At 43.4% G+C, this 20,756-nt stretch overlaps 1 protein-coding gene across 5 annotated transcripts in view; it reads right to left on the bottom strand.

Annotated features, from left to right (window-relative positions):
* Positions 1 to 20,756, bottom strand: part of WDR7 (WD repeat domain 7) — a 213,457-nt gene that overhangs the window by 168,394 nt on the left and 24,307 nt on the right. For 3 of the 5 annotated variants that reach the window (XM_060280349.2, XM_060280351.2, XM_088652944.1), the window contains 8 exons: positions 20,470 to 20,589; positions 18,193 to 18,338; positions 14,230 to 14,344; positions 13,617 to 13,758; positions 11,764 to 12,015; positions 11,061 to 11,281; positions 8,350 to 8,545; positions 6,631 to 6,845 (listed from right to left, as the gene is read on the bottom strand). In XM_060280349.2, the coding sequence (XP_060136332.1) occupies positions 6,631 to 6,845; positions 8,350 to 8,545; positions 11,061 to 11,281; positions 11,764 to 12,015; positions 13,617 to 13,758; positions 14,230 to 14,344; positions 18,193 to 18,338; positions 20,470 to 20,589 (1,407 nt within the window). The remainder of the gene's footprint in view (positions 1 to 6,630; positions 6,846 to 8,349; positions 8,546 to 11,060; positions 11,282 to 11,763; positions 12,016 to 13,616; positions 13,759 to 14,229; positions 14,345 to 18,192; positions 18,339 to 20,469; positions 20,590 to 20,756) is intronic. The other 2 variants (XM_060280352.2, XM_060280350.2) reach the window with 1 other exon arrangement.

Consider the following 20,756-nt stretch of genomic DNA (forward strand, 5'->3'; position numbering starts at 1 on the left):
AGATTTCCACAGAACCTGCCAGAAAGATTTCAAAGAGCAGCAGTGAAACTGACAATCTTGGAAGCTCAAGGCTGTAGAGGTGAAACTGACAAGAGGCTTCAACCCTCTTGTCAATTTCCCCTTTCACCTCCTTGCAGTGAAGGGACTTCTGGGAACTCACCGCAAAGGGTTGTTTGTCAGCTATGCCGCTTTTCTCTGCAAACTACACAAATCTAAGAGCTTGTAACAAGCCGTTGATTGTCTAATCACATCTATTTTCATTTTTATTTATTTTACATGCAGCAAAGACAAGTTTACGCACCAAATCCAGCCACCAGTTTCTGTTTCTTAAGAGAAGTTTAATTAGATAAAGATTTAATTGGATAAAATGACAAGTGAGGGTTTAATAAAAGCTGCTTGACAGTGGAACGTACTCCCTCGGGAGGTTGTGGACTCTCCTTCCTTGGAGGTTTTTAAGCAGAGTTTGGATGGCCGTCTGTCTTGGATGCTTTAGCTGAGGTTCCTGCATTTCAGAGGGTTGGACTAGATGACTTTTGGGGTCCCTTCCAACTCTATACAATTCTGCGATTCTATGAATACACCATAAGAAAGCCCTGTTGGATCAGATCAAATGCCCATCTACCAGTTTTCACAGGGACCAACCTTAATAGCTCCCTCACCTTTGCAAAGGAGAACTCCCATTGGCAAACCTTATAATGAAATGGGCCATCAATGGCAACTATACCATCCCATTTCATCCGAAATTGGGAAACTGTGATTTTGATTGTTTTAAAATTATTTGTATGAAATTTTTGAAATACAGGCAACTCCTGTTTTAGGTAAGCGCACTATGAGTGTGATCGTGCACGCGCGCACACACACACACACAGAGAGAGAGCGCCAAACGCAGAAGTGACCTGGAAACATCATAAAATATGTCACTAAAAGGGTGGGGGCAGGGATGGGGCAGGGGCGGCACAAGGCAGAGCGGGGCAAGAATGGGGTGTTTCAATTGCACACGATTTCACACAAGCGCACAATGACCTGGGACACAACCCCCATGCAATTTGAGGGATGCCTACATAACATTTGACAAACTACGAACAATGATTTGTGAATGAGACAGTATATGAAGCTAGAGTCTGGAGTTAGATTCATATTCTTTATTAATTTGTTGTTGTTGTTGTTGTATATCGCCCTAAACCCACAGACCTCAGGGCAGTTCCAAAGCAGTTAGCTAGTTCTGATACATACAAAATGGGAGGGTATAGTTGACTATGTGTGTGTATTCGCATGGCTCATACACAGGTCAGCTTATCAAGGCAAGACGCAATCATCCGAAACATTGATGAGAACTTGTTTCTCAAAGTTCTACTTCTCTAGTTTAATTATCATAAGTACAAAAGGAAATTAAAGCAAGATGGAAAGGATGAATGGCTCAGGAAGTTACTTTTCTCTTTAAAATGTTCGTCCATGTTGTTGTTTAGTCGTGTCCGACTCTTCGTGACCACATGGACCATAGCACGCCATAGCACGTTCGTCCATACAACAGTATTATTTGTACCTGTAGCAAACCAGTATTAAATGCAGCCCTAAGAGTGCACTGTCAGAGCACTTTAAAAACACCAGGAAAATGTTATAAGAAGTCTAATATGTTTAAAGGCAAAGTGCACATACACATTCTCTGCCGTTTGAATTTGCTACCCTATTAAAATCATTTTGACACAAGGAATAAGGCAGCAAACTGGAATGCTAGAATTGGAAATATGATGGATTAGCCGAAGCTGGTAGCAATCCTAGTACTGGTCAGTATCACTGATTTTAAACAGGGATAAAATCTATATAAAACTGGGGGATTGCAAAAACACAGAACTGCCCTATTTTATGAATACCAACCATAAAATCCATGGGGGAAAATATGACTCTTAACAAAAAGTGGATCTCTGATGCCCTCTGCTGTTCTACTGTCAAACCTGATTAGAAAGCAAGGCAACCCTTTGTTCAAAAGAATACTACAGAACTTCTCAGTATACTTTCATATATTGGCATCACAGTGCTATAGTGTTTGTGCCAAAATGCAGTCACCACATCAGGTTATCATGAGCCTTAGCCATTTGTTTGATAAAAGTTAATGTGAGTAAGGGATGCAGGTGGCACTGTGGGTTAAACCACAGAGCCTAGGGCTTGCTGATCAGAAGGTCGGCAGCCCAAATCCCCGCAAAGGGGTGAGCTCCCGTTGCTTGTTCCCAGCTCCTGCCAACCCAGCAGTTCGAAAGCACGTCAAAGTGCAAGTAGATAAATAGGTACCCCTACAGTGGGAAGGTAAACGGTGTTTCTGTGTGCTGCTCTGGTTTGCCAGAAGCGGCTTTGTCATGCTGGCCACATGACCCGGAAGCTGTACGCCGGCTCCCTCGGCCAGTAAAGCGAGATGAGTGCCGCAACCCCAGAGTCGATAACGACTGGACCTAATGGTCAGGGGTCCCTTTACCTTTAATATGAGTAGGAATTAGTATCACTACAGAATATATCTATTAATTATTATCTTTTTAAATCTCTGTGGAAATGTCAGCATGTAGCTAAATATTTTGTATACAGTACATTCTTATTTGGGTATAGGAGGCTGCTGGGGCTATTGTACATCGCAAGAAAAGGAAAAGGAAAATTCTTCATCAAAACAAAGACAAATACAAAATAAATGGATGTATGCATGTCCATGAAGCTACCAACATGAGTCTGACCAAATCGCGGGAGGCAGTGGAAGACAGGAGTGCCTGGTGTGCTCTGGTCCATGGGGTCACGAAGAGTTGGACACGACTAAACGACTAAACATCATCAACAACAACAACAACAACAACAACAACAATGCATGTCCATGCACTTGTTCAATATGAACATAAAGCACCAAAATATTTCCCTGGGAAGCCTGATCCCTTGTGTCTATGAGATTTCCCCAGGTATTGGCATAAACTATCAGGCCTACCTTCATAACACTCAAAATCCAAAAGAGAGAAACCAAGAATAGGGATGCTGCACTCAGGTCCAACCAATCAGGGGGAATGCACAGGACCTCTGTCCAATTCTACCAGCCCTCACGGGATTCTGCGACCTTCAATTAGTCTAGCAGAGCAAGTACCGTGTTTCTCCGAAAATAAGCCATAGTGATAGGCAGTTTAACCTTGTAGGTTAAACTGTACCATACTTAATAAAAAAATAAGACATCCCCTGAAAATAAGCCACTGTGTGTTTTTTCGAGGAAAAATAAATATAAGACGGTGTCTTATTTTTGGAGAAACACGGCAAGAAAGTGTTAGAACTGATTTCATATTTGTTTGTTTTTTTTCTAAAAGGATAAGCCATGCTTTCATTTGGGCCAGTATACATATAATAATTTTAAAACCCACAATGCAATATGAAAAACATAAAAGCAACTAAAAGCATGGTAATTTTAAGTGCTTCTGCAGATCAAAAGGTTTTAACCCAGCGCTGAAAGGAATGCAGTGTTGTCGCAGAGCACGCCTCTCCTGTGCATTCCAAAGTTGGTGTGCCACCACAGAGAAGGCCCTCTGTTTGGTACATGCATAGTGTCAATAGATGAATCATGGATAAGGGTTGCCTCTGATCATCTTAATGCTGAGGACAATTAAAATGGGAGAAGACACTGCTTCAGGTATCTAGACCTCAAGCCATTTAGGCTTAAAAGGTAAGCATCAACACCATAATGTGGTCATAGGCAGAACTGATGTATGTGGTTCTGTCTAAATAAACCAGACCAGGTTCTGTGCCAGTTGAAGTTTCTGAACAGTTTTCAAGGGCAGTCCTGCATAGAATGCATTACAGCTTGAATTTTCAACTTAGCGAAAAAGGTACTGGCTTTGGGGAGGGAAAATATCTATTGTTTGAATTTTAAAAAAATTAAAATGTTTAACAGCTAAGGTCCATGTCACTACCTGATAGTAGAAATTCAAGGCAGAACTACAATAAACAGCCAGCAGACAGTGGAATGTGGGATAATAAACAAGGGTGGGGTGTGTGCAGGGAATGAGGCATGGGATTTGCTTGGTGCATTCTAAAGTATATAAAACTTCCTATAATACTTTAAAAACAAGTACATTTTTATCTTAATATATCATCTATAAGCTGCCTTACTAATAAGAAGCTTGCCTAAGGCAGCATATCAAATCACTTGTTGGAGCTGGTTTACAACCGTAATAAACAATTTCATATCAAATCACTTTCCAGTTTTAAATCTCATCTTCTGTATTTCTACTCTCTCACATGTTAGGAAACCTTATTTAGAACGCTGTAAAGATTCTGCCTGGGATTTTGCCTTTTGGAGTTGCATGACATTGTGCCATGAAGTCAATTTCCCGCAAAAAAAATTTTAATTTGTAATATTTATGAATAGTTTTCTCACTTTAAAATTGCCCATAAAACTAGCTATTAGGATCCTCCATCTACTCCCATCTATGACTGCTCCTTTACTGTAGCCAAAAGCCAAAGCCATTAAAGGAGATTCCTCTTGCCCAATTCCCCCCCCCCCCAAAAAAAAGAGATGAGAAATTTCTACACCACAGTGGCGAGACAAACCCCCATGCAAGGAAAGTGGCAAGGCTGATCCCTAGTGGCTCACTTTGAATGCATTTTTCATGAAGCTGTGATCCCTACATGCAAACCACCTTCTGTGTTGGTTTTCCCTGTGAACTAAGGAACAATAACAGTTGCAAGCCATACGTAGGACTCAATCTCAGATCCTGGCTTCAATCGCTATCACAAAGTATTTCTCAAAAGGGGCAGATGTGGCTGGAATATCTCTTTCCATACTTGAAAGTTTTCACATAACAGAAAGGGAGAAAAGAACCACCATATATCAGGTAAAACACTTTAACCACGGGGTGGTGGTGGGAAGGCGGACTGGGTTTGAAAGCACCTAGTACATTATTTAGAGGCCAATGCTTACAGCATCAACCGTTTCAGTGTAGAAGTAATAATAATAATAATAATAATAATAATAATAATAATAATAATTTATTGTTTATACCCCGCCCATCTGGGTTTCCCCAGCCACTCTGGGCGGCTTCCAACAGAAAAATAAAATACAATAATTTATTAAACATTAAAAGCCTCCCTAAACAGGGCTGCCTTCAGGTGTCTTCTAAAAATCTGGTAGCTCTTTTCCTCTTTGACATCTGATGGGAGGGCGTTCCACAGGGCGGGTGCCACTACCGAGAAGGCCCTCTGCCTGGTTCCCTGTTGCCATATGTCCTCTTTTTCCAGGACACAACCTCTGTTTAATTGGTTGAGTAGTCATAGCGATCCATAGTTAAAAGCAGAAGTTGGCAAATGTGTCCTCTTTTTTGCTCTTCGAAATACAGCGACCCTAAAACACGAGCTTTCATTTCACAATTTCCAGGATACTCCAAATCTTTAATCCATCAGACAAGAATGTTCAGTTATCACCTGTTTACTAGTCATTTCAGTGCTTGCTGTAACTGTCAAGTTAACAATTAATGCTGGATACACTTTTCATACCGCATTGAAAAAAAATGTTTTGCTGATTCTTTTATTGCTTTTCTGGTTTATTTCCTGTTAGAAGCTGCCTTGAGCCTTGGAAAGCAAGGTACAAAAGATGGAGCCAAACAAAAGTGAGAACATGCAGGCTCCTGGAGAAGAATTCACATGCCACACCGGGCTAAGCCAAAGTTTGGGCAAGTATGCTATCTGTACCCAGACTTGTGGTTAAGCTCTCTCCCCACTAACCACACGCATAGCCAAAGACGGTGGTAGGCAATGCTGGATCAATGGCCTGACTGAGTATATGGCAGCCTCCTTTGTTCCTACAAAACATTCCTCCACACACATCTAGATAGCGATTTATGACTGCTACCATGCACCCTTCTATGTGCCCCTCCCACTTCATCCCATATAAATGAAGGGCAACCAGTGTTGCTGTTAGCGGTAGAGCTCTGGGCAGATGTTTAGAGCCCCACAACCCCCTCAGGCTACTTTTCAAATCTCCTCCTTAGAAGCTGCACTTGGCGAAGGCGTCTGGCCATAGCAGCTGGCCACCACACATTCTGCTACTGCAAAGGAAGCACAAGCCAAGGACAAGGAGGACAATAATAATAATAATAATAATAATAATAATAATAATAATAATAATAATAATATATTTATTATTTATACCCCGCCCACCTGGCTGGGTTTCCCCAGTCACTCTGGGCGGCTTCCAACAGAAAAATGAAATAAAATAATCTATTAAACATTAAAAGCCTCCCTAAACAGGGCTGCCTTCAGATGTCTTCTAAAAATCTGGTAGCTGTTTTTCTCTTTGACATCTGATGGGAGAGCGTTCCACAGGGCAGGCGCCACCACCGAGAAGGCCCTCTGCCTGGTCCCCTGTAACTTGGCTTCTCGCAACGAGGGAACCACCAGGAGGCCCTCGGTACTGGACCTCAGATGGTCCCAGGCCGATTCTGTCTCCTCTTCAGTCACTTCACCCAAAGCCAAAGGAGTATGATGTGGCTGGGACGCTGCCAAGACCACCATCTTATGGATTCCTTGCAATACACAGGGCCCCGCTCAACACACAATCTGTCCTGACAGCAGGGATTCTGCTAGCATGTGTATTAACAAGACGCAACCAAAGCTTACTTTGTCAGCTGAATCGGAGGCCAGGAGGTTTGTGGCAAGAGTCTGGAGCTTCTGGTGGGCCATGTTTTTCAGTGCCGCAAGGCTACGTCGAGTCATGGCCTGCTTTAAGTTGACAGCAGGGTGGCTGAGGGAATCGACTGCGGCAGGCACAGCCTCGTCACAGGCATTCAGGATCTCCACGGCTGTTATTCCCATAACGCAGCGATCAAGAGCACCTTAACAAGATATAAAGGGGCGAGGGGTGAACTGGCTGTAGTTAAAATGCATCCAAAACATTACAAAGGTATACTGAAGTGAATGGAATAGGAGCAGCTAGGCCATACTGAGCCAAAACTTCAAAAGAGAAGGAAAGTTAAGAGTAATTAACTTTCCTTCTCTTGTGAAGTTCTGGCTCAGTACGGCCTAGCTGGTCAGCAATGTACTTCCTATGATTTTCTTGCAAAGTACTTTGTAAACTATACTATGAAGAATGATCTCTAGGCCATTTTGTGCTTGCTCAAAACTCAAAGTAAAAAAAAAAAATCTAAGAGAACATATTCTTCTGCTCCGGAGAGTCAAAAACTGGGAAACGACCTGAATCAGTTTTATAGCAAAGTCAAGCATTATCAACTAGTGCCATTCGCTCGGCGCCAGAGGCACCAACAAACACCTCAACCTGTTCTGAAGTCACTACAGGGACAGAAGGCAAAAACTCCAGGCGTAGTCGGAGTGGCTCCTCTTTGCTTGAAATAGTGTTCTGCACACTCTGATCTTCACATAGATTTTTAACAGATATTTTGTATAAAGTACGTTTACATTGTAAAATTAGCCAAAGCAAATTCCAAGTATGCAAGTACTTGGCAAATAAACCACTATTCTATCCTATCCTATCCTATCCTATTACAATTCCTTCAGAGCCAATTTAGGAGGGCACAGGGGCAAACTGGGGAGCAGAGGAGGAAGTCCCATTGCATAAGCGCAAGCCCTTGTGCAGGGGCTTTGGGTGACAGAACTCATTACAGTGGTACCTTGGTTTATGAACACAATTGGTTCCGGAAGTCTGTTCATAAACTGAAGTGTTCATAAACTGAAGCGAACTTTCCCATTGAAAGTAATGGAAAGTGGATTAATCTGTTCCAGACAGTCCGCGGAGTACTTAAACTGAAGCATTCATAAACTGAAGCGAACTTTCCCATTGAAAGTAATGGAAAGTGGATTAATCCGTTCCAGACGGGTCTGCGGAGTACTTAAACTGAAATGTTCATAAACTGAAGCATGGGTGTAATTGGTTCCGGAACAATGTTCATAAACTGAAGCGTTCATAAACTGAAGCGAACTTTCCCATTGAAAGTAATGGAAAATGAATTAATCCGTTCCAGATGGGTCCGCGGTGTTCATAAACCGAAAATTCATAAACCGAGGTGTTCATAAACCGAGGTTCCACTGTAGTTGAATCCCACCCAAAGTTACTAATGATTTATCTTCTACAATAAAAGCAGAAAGGCAACAAAATGGCAGAAGTCAGCCATTTCCCCTTTTATCATGCGTTTCATAGCCAAATAACCCCTAATTCACTGCAGCTTTGCATATATGTTTCTCAAAGTAGATTTATTTGGCAGGGTAATGCACAAGTAATAACCTTTCCAAAATTAAAAAATTGGATGGAGCTGCTGAGCTACCTTCTACATTGCTAAAGGGTACACCTGAAATTATTAAGTCCCTTCTTACACAGTTCCTTACCAGTATCCATCTGCCAGACATACACAGAGCCATCTGAACAGCCCACAACTAGGTAGTCATCTGATGGTCTCCACTTTATGACTTGAATAGGAAAGAGGTGCCGGGAAGCTAACATGATACACTTTTTCTCCCGTAAGCTCAGAAGTCCTACTGAGTGGTCACTGGCAACAGAGCAAACACAATGCTGGACTCTCGACTGAAAAGGAGGAAATAATATTTTTTCAGTTGTCAGATATCTTTTAGTTGCAAATCCACCGGATCTTAAAAACAATGTACTTGTCATTTATTTAGTCAGTAAGCCATCAGAAGCAAGAGGCTGGATATCATGGGAACCCCTTGAATGTTTGAGCAAGAGACGCACGTGAATCCCAAATACTGTACAGTTTAAACCCAAACCACCTCTGTTTAAAAGCCATTGCACTGCGCACTGGCTTAAGCCAAAGTAGAAACAGCTGTAGAGAAAACAGCAAAGTCCGCCATTACAATTAAAGCATGAGCCTGTGCTTGGTTCTGACTCACCTAGGAGTCTTTTCCAGGTCTACCTGGAGATGGTGGGGATTAAACCTGGGAACCAACAGCTACCGCCCCTGAGTTTCCATCATATTCCCGAGAAGCTCCTATTCTCTTGCTTTGTTTTAGAAATATCTCCTCTTCAAACATCTAAAATGGAGCACGCTCGTTTTCTCCTGCTCCAGAGGGTAGGAGCTGAACCAATGGATTTAAGTTACAATAAAGGAGATTCCCACTAAACATCAGGGAGAACTTTCTGACAGCAAGAGTTGTTTGTCCGTGGGTTCTCCTTCCTTGGAGATTTTTATGCAGAGATTGGATGGCCACCTGTCATGTATAATCTGGTTGAGATTCCTGCATTGCACGGGGTTGGGATAGATGACCCTTGCAACCCCTTCCAACTCTACAGTTCTATGATTCTATGTACCTGCAGAGGTTGAATGGGGAAAAAACCCTGGAAGCTCAGCAGTGTTGAAGGATAAACACCTATGTCAAATTCTACGATTTTCTACCTACGCACAGCAGTTCAAAGAATCATGCAATACAATGGATGCTTTCAGTTACCTTGAACTATTTATATAACTTTCTAAATGAATTTTTAAGAAGCGTTCACCTAGAATGCCCACAAGCATTTACCAATAGAAAAAGCCATCACATGAACCAGAGCAAAGGGTCTGTAAGTCAAAGCAGAAACAGTTCTGTTCTAACCACAATAAGCGAGGCCATAATCCAAGCAGGCTATAGCGAGTCCACTGCTTACCACCAATTAGTAGTGTGGTGGACTCACCCTGCTAAATGCCCCCAATTAATTATAGTGCACATACCTCACTGCATACCAATTACACATATTTCTACAATTTACCACAGTTTATCTTGTGTGAGGGAAAACTTAAGTGATTACCTAAGAAGAACTCTCCCCTCCTGGCTAGTATGAGGTAAAGGGTAAAGGGATCAGTCGCGGACGACTCTGGGGTTGTGGTGCTCATCTCGCTCTATAGGCCGAGGGAGCTGGCGTTTGTCCACAGACAGCTTCCGAGTCATGTGGCCAGCATGACAAAGCTGCTTCTGGCGAACCAGAGCAGCGCACGGAAACGCCATTTACCTTCCTGCTGGAGCGGTACCTATTTATCTACTTGCACTTTGATGTGCTTTCGAACTGCTAGGTTGGCAGGAGCTGGGACCGAGCAACGGGAGCTCACCCTGTCGCAGGGATTCAAACTGCTGACCGTCTGATCGGCAAGCCCTAGGCTCAGTGGTTTAACCCACAGCGCCACCCGCGTCCCATGGCTAGTATGAGACCCAGGTAGAAATGATCTATAATGAACTGGAAAAGATGTTTAAATATACCTTTCCCAAAAAGCCAGAAGCAATTTTGCTAGGCTTGATGGGAGAGGAAATGGCGAAGGCAGATCAAAGACTATTTATGTATGCAAAACCGCGGTGAGGACTTTACTAGCCCAAATTACAGGAAATTACAGGAGATACCGACGATTGAGGAGTGGCAAACGGAGATGATGGACTATGCTGAACTGGCAAAACTGACCTGCGGGGTCCGAAATCAGGGCGAGACAAAGTTCCAGAGAGACTGGAGAAAATTTATTGACTATATCAATAATAACTGTAGAAGTTTGAAGACCCTTGGGGGATTGAAATAAATCCTACGATGTGAACTTGATTTATAAGATGGAACGAGAAGGATGAATATATGTTGGAATGTAATTTGTTTTGTTTATTTGGAAAATTTAATAAAAATTATTTTTTAAAAATAGTATGAGACCCACGTAGCCTGAATTCCCACAGGCTCTACCTCTCCTGGCTCAGACGCAGCCCTCCCAGGACACTCTCCCTTTCTAAGCTGTGAGGCACTGTCCTCTCGCTATGGATAGTCTCCTCAGTGTAGATGTTTAACTTAACCCAGAACCAGTTCTCCCTCAGTCAAATCCTACCCCACTCCCTATCTCTCATCTCAAATCAAGCCCTCTCTCTTGACCTGAACCGTAGCCCTATCTAACTCTCTCCCTCAGAAACTGCCCCTTTTTATCCTCCCTCCCTAAGTGCTGCTCCTCCCCCTTCTGTGACTCACTGACTTTGTAGCCAATCAGCAATGGGCTCCAGAACTCTGGTGTAATTTCGGGGGGACTGCACAACCAGACTCTGGCCTGGCTCTGCTGTCCGTCACACACAGGCATTCACCAACTTACACTGCAGTTTTCCGGAGGGACCAAAAGTTGCGTGATTTCCCCACCGTGCACACAGAAGATGTGTTTCATTTCTCCAGAAAAGATGTCCCAGATAATGACGGAAAAATCCACACCGCCTGACACCAGGTATCTTTGGTCGTAACGAGGGGAGGCTTGGTGGGGATACAGCAAGCAGGTGACTTTGTTCCGATGGCCACGCAGAGTTCTGTGGGGCGGCCAACCTAAAAAGTTTGGGAGGAGACCCAAAAACCACAACATGCAATGGGTATGAATGTCATTTTAAGGATTTCAGTATTAGAAATTACTACTGGTAACCCAAAACAAACTGTCATCACATCCACTCAGCAAAACACACACCCATAATAGACCTTTTCTATGGTCCATTTAGGGAGTCTTTGGGTGGTTTTACCAGCAGAGTTGCAAACTGCACTCCAACGCTTTGCATTTGTAAATGCAACGTTTAGCTCTTCCACTTTCTAGAGCACAGAAACATAATTCAGAAGTGGGACCAAAAGCACTCACATATATCATTTGATTTTAAAACTAAGTGCCTGTGTTTGTTTTACTATTTTAACAGATGCAGGAAGACACCCCCAAACCAGAAGAACCACTACATCACAGTGCCCTCTTCAAGTATCAGCAGAACAAACAAAATGCTTCAACACCACATTTCAAGGCAAACTTTTAACGATGGCTCACACACCTCTTCTGCGCACGTGCTCATCTTGCAGGAGCTGAACTATAGCAGTTTGAGTTGCTGGTACAATAATAATGCTTCCATCTTCGCGGCCGCAAACCAGGCGTCCATGCGCAGGGATATATACACTTGCCGTCACTTTAAGCGGCTCATCGCTATTGGGCATGAAGCTCAGCTGATCTATGATTCCAGCAGGACGAGGAGCAAGTTTGGTGAACGCTTCTTGCAGGGAAGTGGAAGTTGTCACTTTCAATCCTGCTTTCAAGAACAAAGGAATAAAACAAAATGCTCGGAATGAAGCGCTGTAGAAGTACAAGTGTTCTCAAAGCTTTTCAGTTAAACTAAGCCTTTCAAAACTGTGTTTGGAAATGGGCCCTGCCAGGTTGTCCACAGTAAGTAAGGATCACATATTGGCGACAAATCTGGGAAATTATTCACAAACTGGGGCTTCTTCTTTTCTTTGATGCTGCAGGTTACCAATATTGGTTTGTGCAGGCAAGTGCGCTAGTTAAAATATTTCTGGGCTAGCCGTGCTTGTAGATTTTTTTTTATAGCCAAAATTGGAAAAGAAGTGTGTGGAATATTCAAACAATATCAAACTGTTTTTTTCTCCTTTTTCCGGGAAAAAAAGGCTTTGGGAAAAACCGGGGGGGGGGGGACTGGGGTTTTTTCCGTTTTTCCCAGGCCTTCCTATCTCTAGTGTACCCATTAAAGTCCTCCCGTTAGCACAAGGACTTCTGCCTGCAAGAGGACTTCCCTTCCCCTCCCAACACAACCCCCCTGCCCAATCTACTCCAGAGGGTTGTGGAGAAATCTGAAACACACACACACACCACCCCCACTACACTTTTAGAGAGAGATGCTGGTTAGGGAAAGTGGTAGGTAGAACACTGCGATCTACGATTAACAATTGTGCTCTGATTAAAGAAATCTTAATCAATTCATCATTTGGAATTTGATCTATTAAATCTGCATACATTTGTACACGAAAAAACAACTGTGAAGAAAAGGGCACATTATTCTAGGTAATGACTGCAAAAGTCATGGCGGACACTATCCTGCTATATGCCTTCCCTTTCACACACCCTAAGAATGTCTCTTTCAATATGTTTTTGCAAAGAGCTCCCCTATTAAGAATAAGGTGGGCTTTTTAAAACAACTCCTCCTCTATGGCCTGATTAATTGGAGTGGCCTTTTTAAATCAAGCTATCCATATATAATTTAATCTAACCTATAAAACAGGCTAAATATTGCAGACCCAAATTCATACTAACATTAGATTACCACGAAAGAGAGGCTGCTTTTTTAATCTTGACAATTCAGAACTCATTGTTACACCTCAAAAAGGCTTATTAGAATAAAGTTTGATTACTTCTTCATCTAAGTGTCTTTTTCATGTATGCTGCCCTTCATTTCAGGATGTGTTTCTGTACTTTATTCTCACCATGCCTGTCTGCATGTATTACACTCGACAGCTTTTTTTGCTTCACACATCTGATGAAGAATACTTATTTTCAATAGGAGTGATTTTCAAATAACATCTCACAGGAGATTATGTTCATGCCAGAATCTTCCTTTTTTCAGGTCTGAAGTGTCACAAGACATTACAACTGCCTAAACACAGCCATTCTTTTAGAGCTTGGTTTTTATGAATTGCTTTGTAACTGAAACAGAGATCATGAGCAATTAAATTGTGTGCAGGGGAATCTAGCGATCGACTCCCACATTCGACAATGCATGCCGAAGCGTTTCAAGGATTTTTAGAGACTTGCTAGATTTTAGAGAAACGAGCACCATTCTTATAAAGGGGAATGTCTGCGCTGAATATGCATGCAAAAAGTTAACTGCAAAGTAGCTACCTTCTGTCACAATTGGATGGTCAAGTGAATTTGGGATACTCCAAATGCTGAGCCTCCCTGAGGAGTCTCCCTGAATAAGCAGCTTGTGAAAGCACTCTCTGCGGCCGTAGAAGAACCGAGTCACAGGAGGGCAGATTAATAACTGCAAAAAAAGAGAAAGAGGCATCAGAGTGATCTCAGAGAAAAAGGAAGAAGTAGAGGGCAACCTTGAGCATCAGAAGCCCAGTTTTGCACAGCTATTGGTGAATACATGGAGGTCTCAGGTTTGATCCTCAGCATCTGCAGTTAAACCATTTAAGGTAGAATGGGGCAAGCCACACCTGAGCGCTTAGATTGGAGTTTCCAAAACTTGTGGTTCCAGCTGGTTTTCTGGACTACAACTCCCATCACCCCTAGCTAGCAGGACCAGTGCCCAGGGATGATGGGAATTGTAGTCCCAAAAACAGTTTGGGGAAACCCTGCCTTAGACAGACCCTTCCAGTCAGCAGAGGCCATAAGAGACTTGATTCTGGGAAAGTCAGTTTCAATATGTTCACTGCAAGACTGTCCACACAGCTTTTAATTAACAAGCCCCTTTGCTGTGAACACTGCAGCAACCCAAATAAAGTCTTACCTGTTTATCTGATTTCTCCACTGCTCTGTCCACAACACAATGGAGTTGAGGGGGATTTAGATTTTCAACAACTTTTCCAACATCACTGCGAAATGAGTCACTAGCTGGCAAGCAGCTGCGGAGGAGAGCCACACATACACATTTAAAGACAGCAAAACATAACAAGCTTAATCTCACAGCTTCAGTGTACATGTATTGGTCGCAGGCTACATAGCTAGGTATGAGCTGAGGCTCCCTCATTTGCTTCAGGAGCTAGTTTGACCTACTAGGTCAACCATCAATGGCTCAGAGGTGGAATGGTCTGTAGAACCTCCTCCAGGTTCTTATACTTATTTAACTGGCCGCTTCTCGCACATAATGCTTGTCCCTTGTCACTTTATGCCGAAAGAACCCACAGAGGCTAATCACATAGCGTCCCATACAATTGTGTTCCTCCAGCAGAGGCTTCAAAGAGCTAAAAAGTGGTGGGTAGGGAGATGTTTGTTTGTTTTTACAAATTTCCCCCCTTTCTCTTGCAGCCCTCCATGCTAATTACTAAACTGTTCTCATACAGTTCCCCCAACCCTTTAGAATACATGTGGGAATGCATAGGGGGAAATCAGGGAAAATACCTCTTTCCCTACTTCTGTTAACAGAAGACTCCACTGAATCAGAAAGCCTTATCTTGGCAGGGGGGTATAACTGAGAGCAGTCTGTATGTTTTATTGAGCAAGGGCAGAGGCGTCTTAGCCATAGAGGCTAGTGGCATGGGGAACCACGGCGCCGGGCGCTGGACAGCGCCAGGGAAGAGGTCCGGGGGCCATGGCTTGGTGGGGCGGCAGCCTGCCCGCCGCCAGGGGGAAGGCAGGAGGAGGCAATTGGCGAGCCGGGCGCACAGCGATCAGCCCTCCAGCCCTCCCTCCCTCTGCCTGTCCCTCTCTGGCTGGTGTGTGCGCCCGGCCCGGGAGGCGGGCACAATCCCCGACGGCCGCCTCTCCTCTCGGCACCACAGTTGGTGGCCAGAGCGCTTCTCCAGCCCTTTCCTGCCACTACACAGGACTGGAGGGTGCAGGGTGGTCAGGAAGGAGCTCAAGTCGGGGTGGAGGGACGGACAGGGACCTGCTTAGCAGGGGGCTTCCGGTCCAGCGCCAGCGCCGATCGGCGGGGTTTTTGTCTCGCTCTGAGACAGCCCGTCTTCGCTAGAGGGGGGAGGGCAGCGAGAGCAACGCTGCACCCCATAGAACCTCGGGTCGAGCGTCCCGGGGGCAAAATCGCTCAGCGGAGCCCCAATCCGGACTCCCCAACTCTCCGGTTGCCCTAGTAAGAGCGCCGGAGCGAGAAGGGTCGAAGTCGCGGGGGCCATTTTGAGCGCCATCGTTGCTCTAGCGGAGAGAAGCTCCGAGCCAGAGGCGGAGAGCGCTGGATTCTTCCAAAAGAAAGAATTGGAAATTAAGACTGTAAGTAAGCTTCTAAAAATTGGATTTAAAATTAATTTGGACTTGGGAGAGAGGGAAACAAAACGGAAGCCACCCCCTCCCACCGGCAATTCAAGAAACGGTAAATAAATACCCGAAGCTGGGAATTGAAGATTTTGGTTTAAAAGGTATCCTCAAAAACGCAAAAAAGTTCTCCCCTGGATGCAGGGTAAAAGGGGAGAAGGACAGTGGTTATTGATCCCCTGCAGAAAGATGAAAAAGAATTAGGAAAACCTTTTGTTTCCCCGGGATCCGGCAGCCCAGACAGCCCAGCGAGCTGACCAGGATTTATAAACGAACTTTCTTATTTAGACTTTTTAGAATTTCTGTGTACATGCCTTTGTTTATTGGCTTGGATCTTTATGTACTATGAATTGGAAAATGCAGTCAGTTTGCTAAAATGAGGCTGGGAAAATAAGCAGCGACCATTTTCCACCCCACATGATAAGTAGTGACCTTGACAAGACTGAACTATGTCAACAAAAAGGTATTCGCCTGAGTTCCAGCGAATTGTTTTGACAACCCTGTGGGAAGTAAGAATAGGACTATGCCGAGATGAGACTCAACAGCAAGAGTTAAAGCAGCAATTCCAGATGATGATTGCTAAATATGACTTTTCAGATGATGAATGTACTGAAATTGAAGGGAAAGATAGTGACAATGACAGCGACAGCGATTTGGAAGATTTTGACAATGATGGAGACTGTGATTTGGAGTGTAAAGCTAATAATGATGACTGTGATAATACAACACAAAATGAAGATCACCACGAAGGAAAAGATGATTTTTTTCCACAAAAGGATAAGCGGAATACCCCTCTTCTGAGGAGGGACCAACAGGAACCAGCGGAATTTCAGATTACCCACAAGGAGAAAGACAAGAACAACCTAAGAAGGGGAGAAACTCAGGGGGGGCCTTATGGATGCCTGGAGGGCAAAACATTGGAAAAGGGGGGTGGGATGAAGGGAAAATGGGTGTGTGATCAATAGGATGGATTATTAGGATTAAAACTGGACTGCTGACCATGGAACTTGCTGGATTGGAGGGAGGTAGCCGGAGATTGGGGAGGAAAGGTTATATTGGGAATTGCTAGAGTGTAAATGAGATTTGATTATGGAAAAAGTTTAAGCTAAGGAAGTTTATTGAGGGGGAAAACTAGGCAAGGGAAGAAAAATTGGATTTGGAATTATAGGGATTAAGAGATTTAGCGAAAATGATAATAGTTAAGTTAAAAGTTTTATGAGGAATAAAAGTAATTATTTTATAGATAAGGAAACTGTTAAAGAGGATAATAAAGGGATGAAAACCGGGGAAGGGGGGAGGTAGGGGAAGCCCAGAAAACATGGTTTAGTAATGCTGATTTGAAAAAGATTATTTTTGTTTTTTATTTTTATTTTCTTTATATTTTCTTTTTTGTCGTTTTTTTCCCTATTTTTTCTTTTGTATTCTTTTTCTTTTTCCTTTTTTAGTATAGATTTTTTCTTTTTGGTATGAGAATGGATGGTTGGGTGGTTGTCTTCCTGCTTTCTGCCCTGACTCCCTAGAGCTTTCTGGTGGCAGGAGGGGGCTTTGGGGCGGGGGAGGGGGAGGGAGACATAAACCCAACCATAAAATGGACCGCCTTCAACTGTTCGCCTGCATGGGATTCTCCTGTGGCAGGGGAGGGCCCATGGAAGGGGGGTGGAAAGAAGGTGGAAAATATGTTTATGTAAGTACCGTTTTTGTAATCTGTAAAACTAATAAAAATTATTTTTTTTAAAAAAAAAAAAGGGACCTGCTTAGCAGGTTTGCGGAGGGCGCCACAGACCCGGGGTGGGTTACATGAGCTCTGCGGGACCCTTCCTTCTCCAGGCTGGAGGCACGCTTTGGGGTAGGAGAAGCCACGGAGAGCCCTTTTTATCTCTGCACCCTCCCTCTCTTTGGGGAATCGAGCCATGCGTCATTGGAGACCCCGGGATGGAAAGAGGGGAGAGGGGAGGGAGGAGATGGATCCCCCAAAGGGAGAAAGAGGGGCCGCGAAAGGAAAAGACGCACCCCCCCAGCCCTGTCCAGCTTGTCCGGAGGGAAAGGTGGGCATGGGGGGGCGCCGGAGGGATCCTTGCACCACGGCGCCAGATAGGCTTAAGACGGCCCTGAGCAAGGAAGAGCCTTCGGGAATGCAAACATATGGACAGTAGGAACTTCTTGCGTCTTTCAGGCTTTTCATTGTAAATTCCATTTACATTCAACCTTCATTTAGCATTGCAGAGGAAAGCGTGCCCAGTTATGTTTTCCCTCCCTTCCCACATGCAAAGAGTTCAAAACCTTCCATTTTAGAACTAACCACAATTTCCAAAGCGAGGGAACTGTGGTTTTCCCCAGCCATAATTTAGTTTAAAGAAGCCAGGATCCGACCATGCTTTGGTATTCAGTTTGTTAACATCACCTATTTCTGTTCTAAACCAATAGCACGAAGGCAAGTTCCTTTAAATGAAACATTTAAAAGTGAAACCCTTTCGTCCCTGTTTACCTGGCTGGCAGTTTATATATAAGACTTTGACCATCTTCTGTCCATATGATTACTTTGTCCGCTGATACAAAATCGCCACCTGTCCATGTCTGTCCATTCTCACTGGGGACTGAGCATAACAGGGAATAATCACCAGCATCAAACACCTAAAGAAAACAATCACATAACAAAAAACCATCACTGTATCATAAATCCTGCCCTGTAGTTGGATAGTTGAGAACTCAGCAACTCCCTGTACTTTTTAAATACAAAGGGAACAAATTAAAAATGAATCCCCTAAATATAGCATGAACTGTAATTGATTGACTCCAGCTGATCTTACTAATAACTAAAAGAAACATTTTATTAAAAGATCTATATCCCATCTTTCCATTTAAAGGCAAACTGCCCAAGACAGCACACGTCTTTAAGATACAAATTGTCTTTAAAACACTAGATTAAAAAAAAAAGGTCACAGTCAATGGAGAGACATAAATAAAGGGATTTGTAAAACTTTTTGACTCAGTGGGTGAAAAGCCTGGTGGAAAATGAATGTTTTAGCTGTGTGTCTGAAAGCCATCAGAGAAGGTACAAGAGGAACTCCTTACATAGGAGACAAAGGACTGCAAATATTGTATAATCCATACTAGAAGCAATTATTTCCGCTTTTCCTTTTTTTGTAAGATAAAAATCTGGGAAAGCAAAGGTCATACTGGGTATCTTAGTAATTCTATTAAAGGAGGGATGGCATAGAGAAAGGGGACCAGCGCACCTTCAAAGCAATGGTACTAGCAGGAAAGGCAACAATAGCTTTAGGTTGGAAAGATAGAGAAAAATGGACAGCAGAGGTCTGGACTAATGATTTGTTTGAATTTATTCAGTCAGACATTGTGGCAGTAACGTCACAGGAAATAACATGGAGGGCCAAGTCTACTATTATAAGGACCAGATGGAAACCCTATCTCAAATGGATAACAACTACTGGATCAGAAGACATTCAGTGGAAATTGAAGACATTGTGCCCACGGCTGAGGACAACTGTTTGAACCCTTCCAATGGATTATGGGTGGGGGAGGGGGTGGGAAGGGAAAGGAAAGGAAAAATGGTACGGGAAATTAAAAATTGGAAGGAGAGACTATAATGCAGGCATGTCCAACAGGTAGATCGTGATCTACCAGTAGATCACTGGATGTCTGTGGTAGATCACTGGTAGATCACTGGCTCCCTCTAAAGAAGCTCAACAAATTTGGCTCTAAAAATGCTCAACATTTTAGCCCTTCACCCCCCCAAACAGGGCTTTCTTCCCACCTCAGAAAAGCTCAACAACTTTGACCTGAACCCCTAAAAAACAAGGCTTTCCTCCTCCCTAAACAACTTTGACCTGAACCCCTAAAAAACAAGGCTTTCCTCCTCCCTAAACAACTTTGACCTGAACACCCCAAAAGGGGGTAGATCACTGCCAGTTTTTAACTCTGTGAGTAGATTGCAGTCTCTTCGGAGTTGGCGACCCCTGCTATAATGTATGTAAAAATACTTGTACTTTAATACAAATCTATTTTTTAAAAAAGTACTTTCTTTCAGCCTTAGGATCACATTCACGGTTAGTCAATCCTCTGAGGGATGCATGCCAGCACATCACACATTCACTGTCCACCCCTGCCCAAGAGAGAGGGAGAGAAAGAGAGGGAAAAAGAGAACTCTTTCTCTGTGTCCCAACTTAGAACCCCTCCCTCTTGAAATCACAAAGGGTCAGAGAGACAGCAGTTTTCCTCCCAACTGCAGCACATGGCAAAGAAGGGAAGACCTCTCTTCCCAACTCAGCACTTACAACAGCCTCTGGAAAGGCACTCTTTGTCCCTCTGTTACAGCACCACTGCTAGAAGTTGTCTTGCTCAGGAAACAGAATGGAGCACATGTTCCTGCTTTCGAAAAACCAAAACCTCCTAAAAATGGTGCTGGACCAGAGGGAGAAAAGGCGCATTTCCAAAGTAAACAGATACCCAATTTTGCAGGTACTTGAAGCAGCCTGGTGGACCCCGATCCAAGCCATAGGTTTACCACTCCTGCATCAAAATCTACCTTAGCATTTGAATAAAGCCTGTATTATAAAACAAAAGCAACACACCAGCAACAGGGTGAGCTCACATGCACTGAAGAGATTATGTATTTGATGAAATCAAAATCCAATTGATTTATAATCTGACTATCCTAAGCTTCCCTGCATACGTGTCTCACTGACAGTAGCGGTAGCTTGCAGAATCAAGAAAATCCAGCTTTTACTTAACTGGTTATCCTTACCCTCCAGTATTTAGAGCAAACCACCAAAAGTGATCTTTGGGTAAATGCACAGAAGGAAATACTTTGGCAGTTTTGACAGTAAATTGGTTTAGACTCCTCTTCAAAGATTGGCTCTGTATCCTATAAAGAGAGAGGAAAGCATTTCAGTCACTCATGCAATAATCTCCAATACATTGCATTCCTCGACTCCTCCTTTGCACTCCTATAATTAATACAACTAATCAGCTTGTTCCTTTTTCTTATTGGTTTTTCCTGCCACACGAACTTTTTTGTAGCTTTAAAACTTA

This window comes from Zootoca vivipara, chromosome 10, assembly GCF_965207765.1.
Source record: "Zootoca vivipara chromosome 10, rZooViv2.hap1.1, whole genome shotgun sequence".
In the NCBI taxonomy this organism is placed as follows: domain Eukaryota; kingdom Metazoa; phylum Chordata; class Lepidosauria; order Squamata; family Lacertidae; genus Zootoca; species Zootoca vivipara.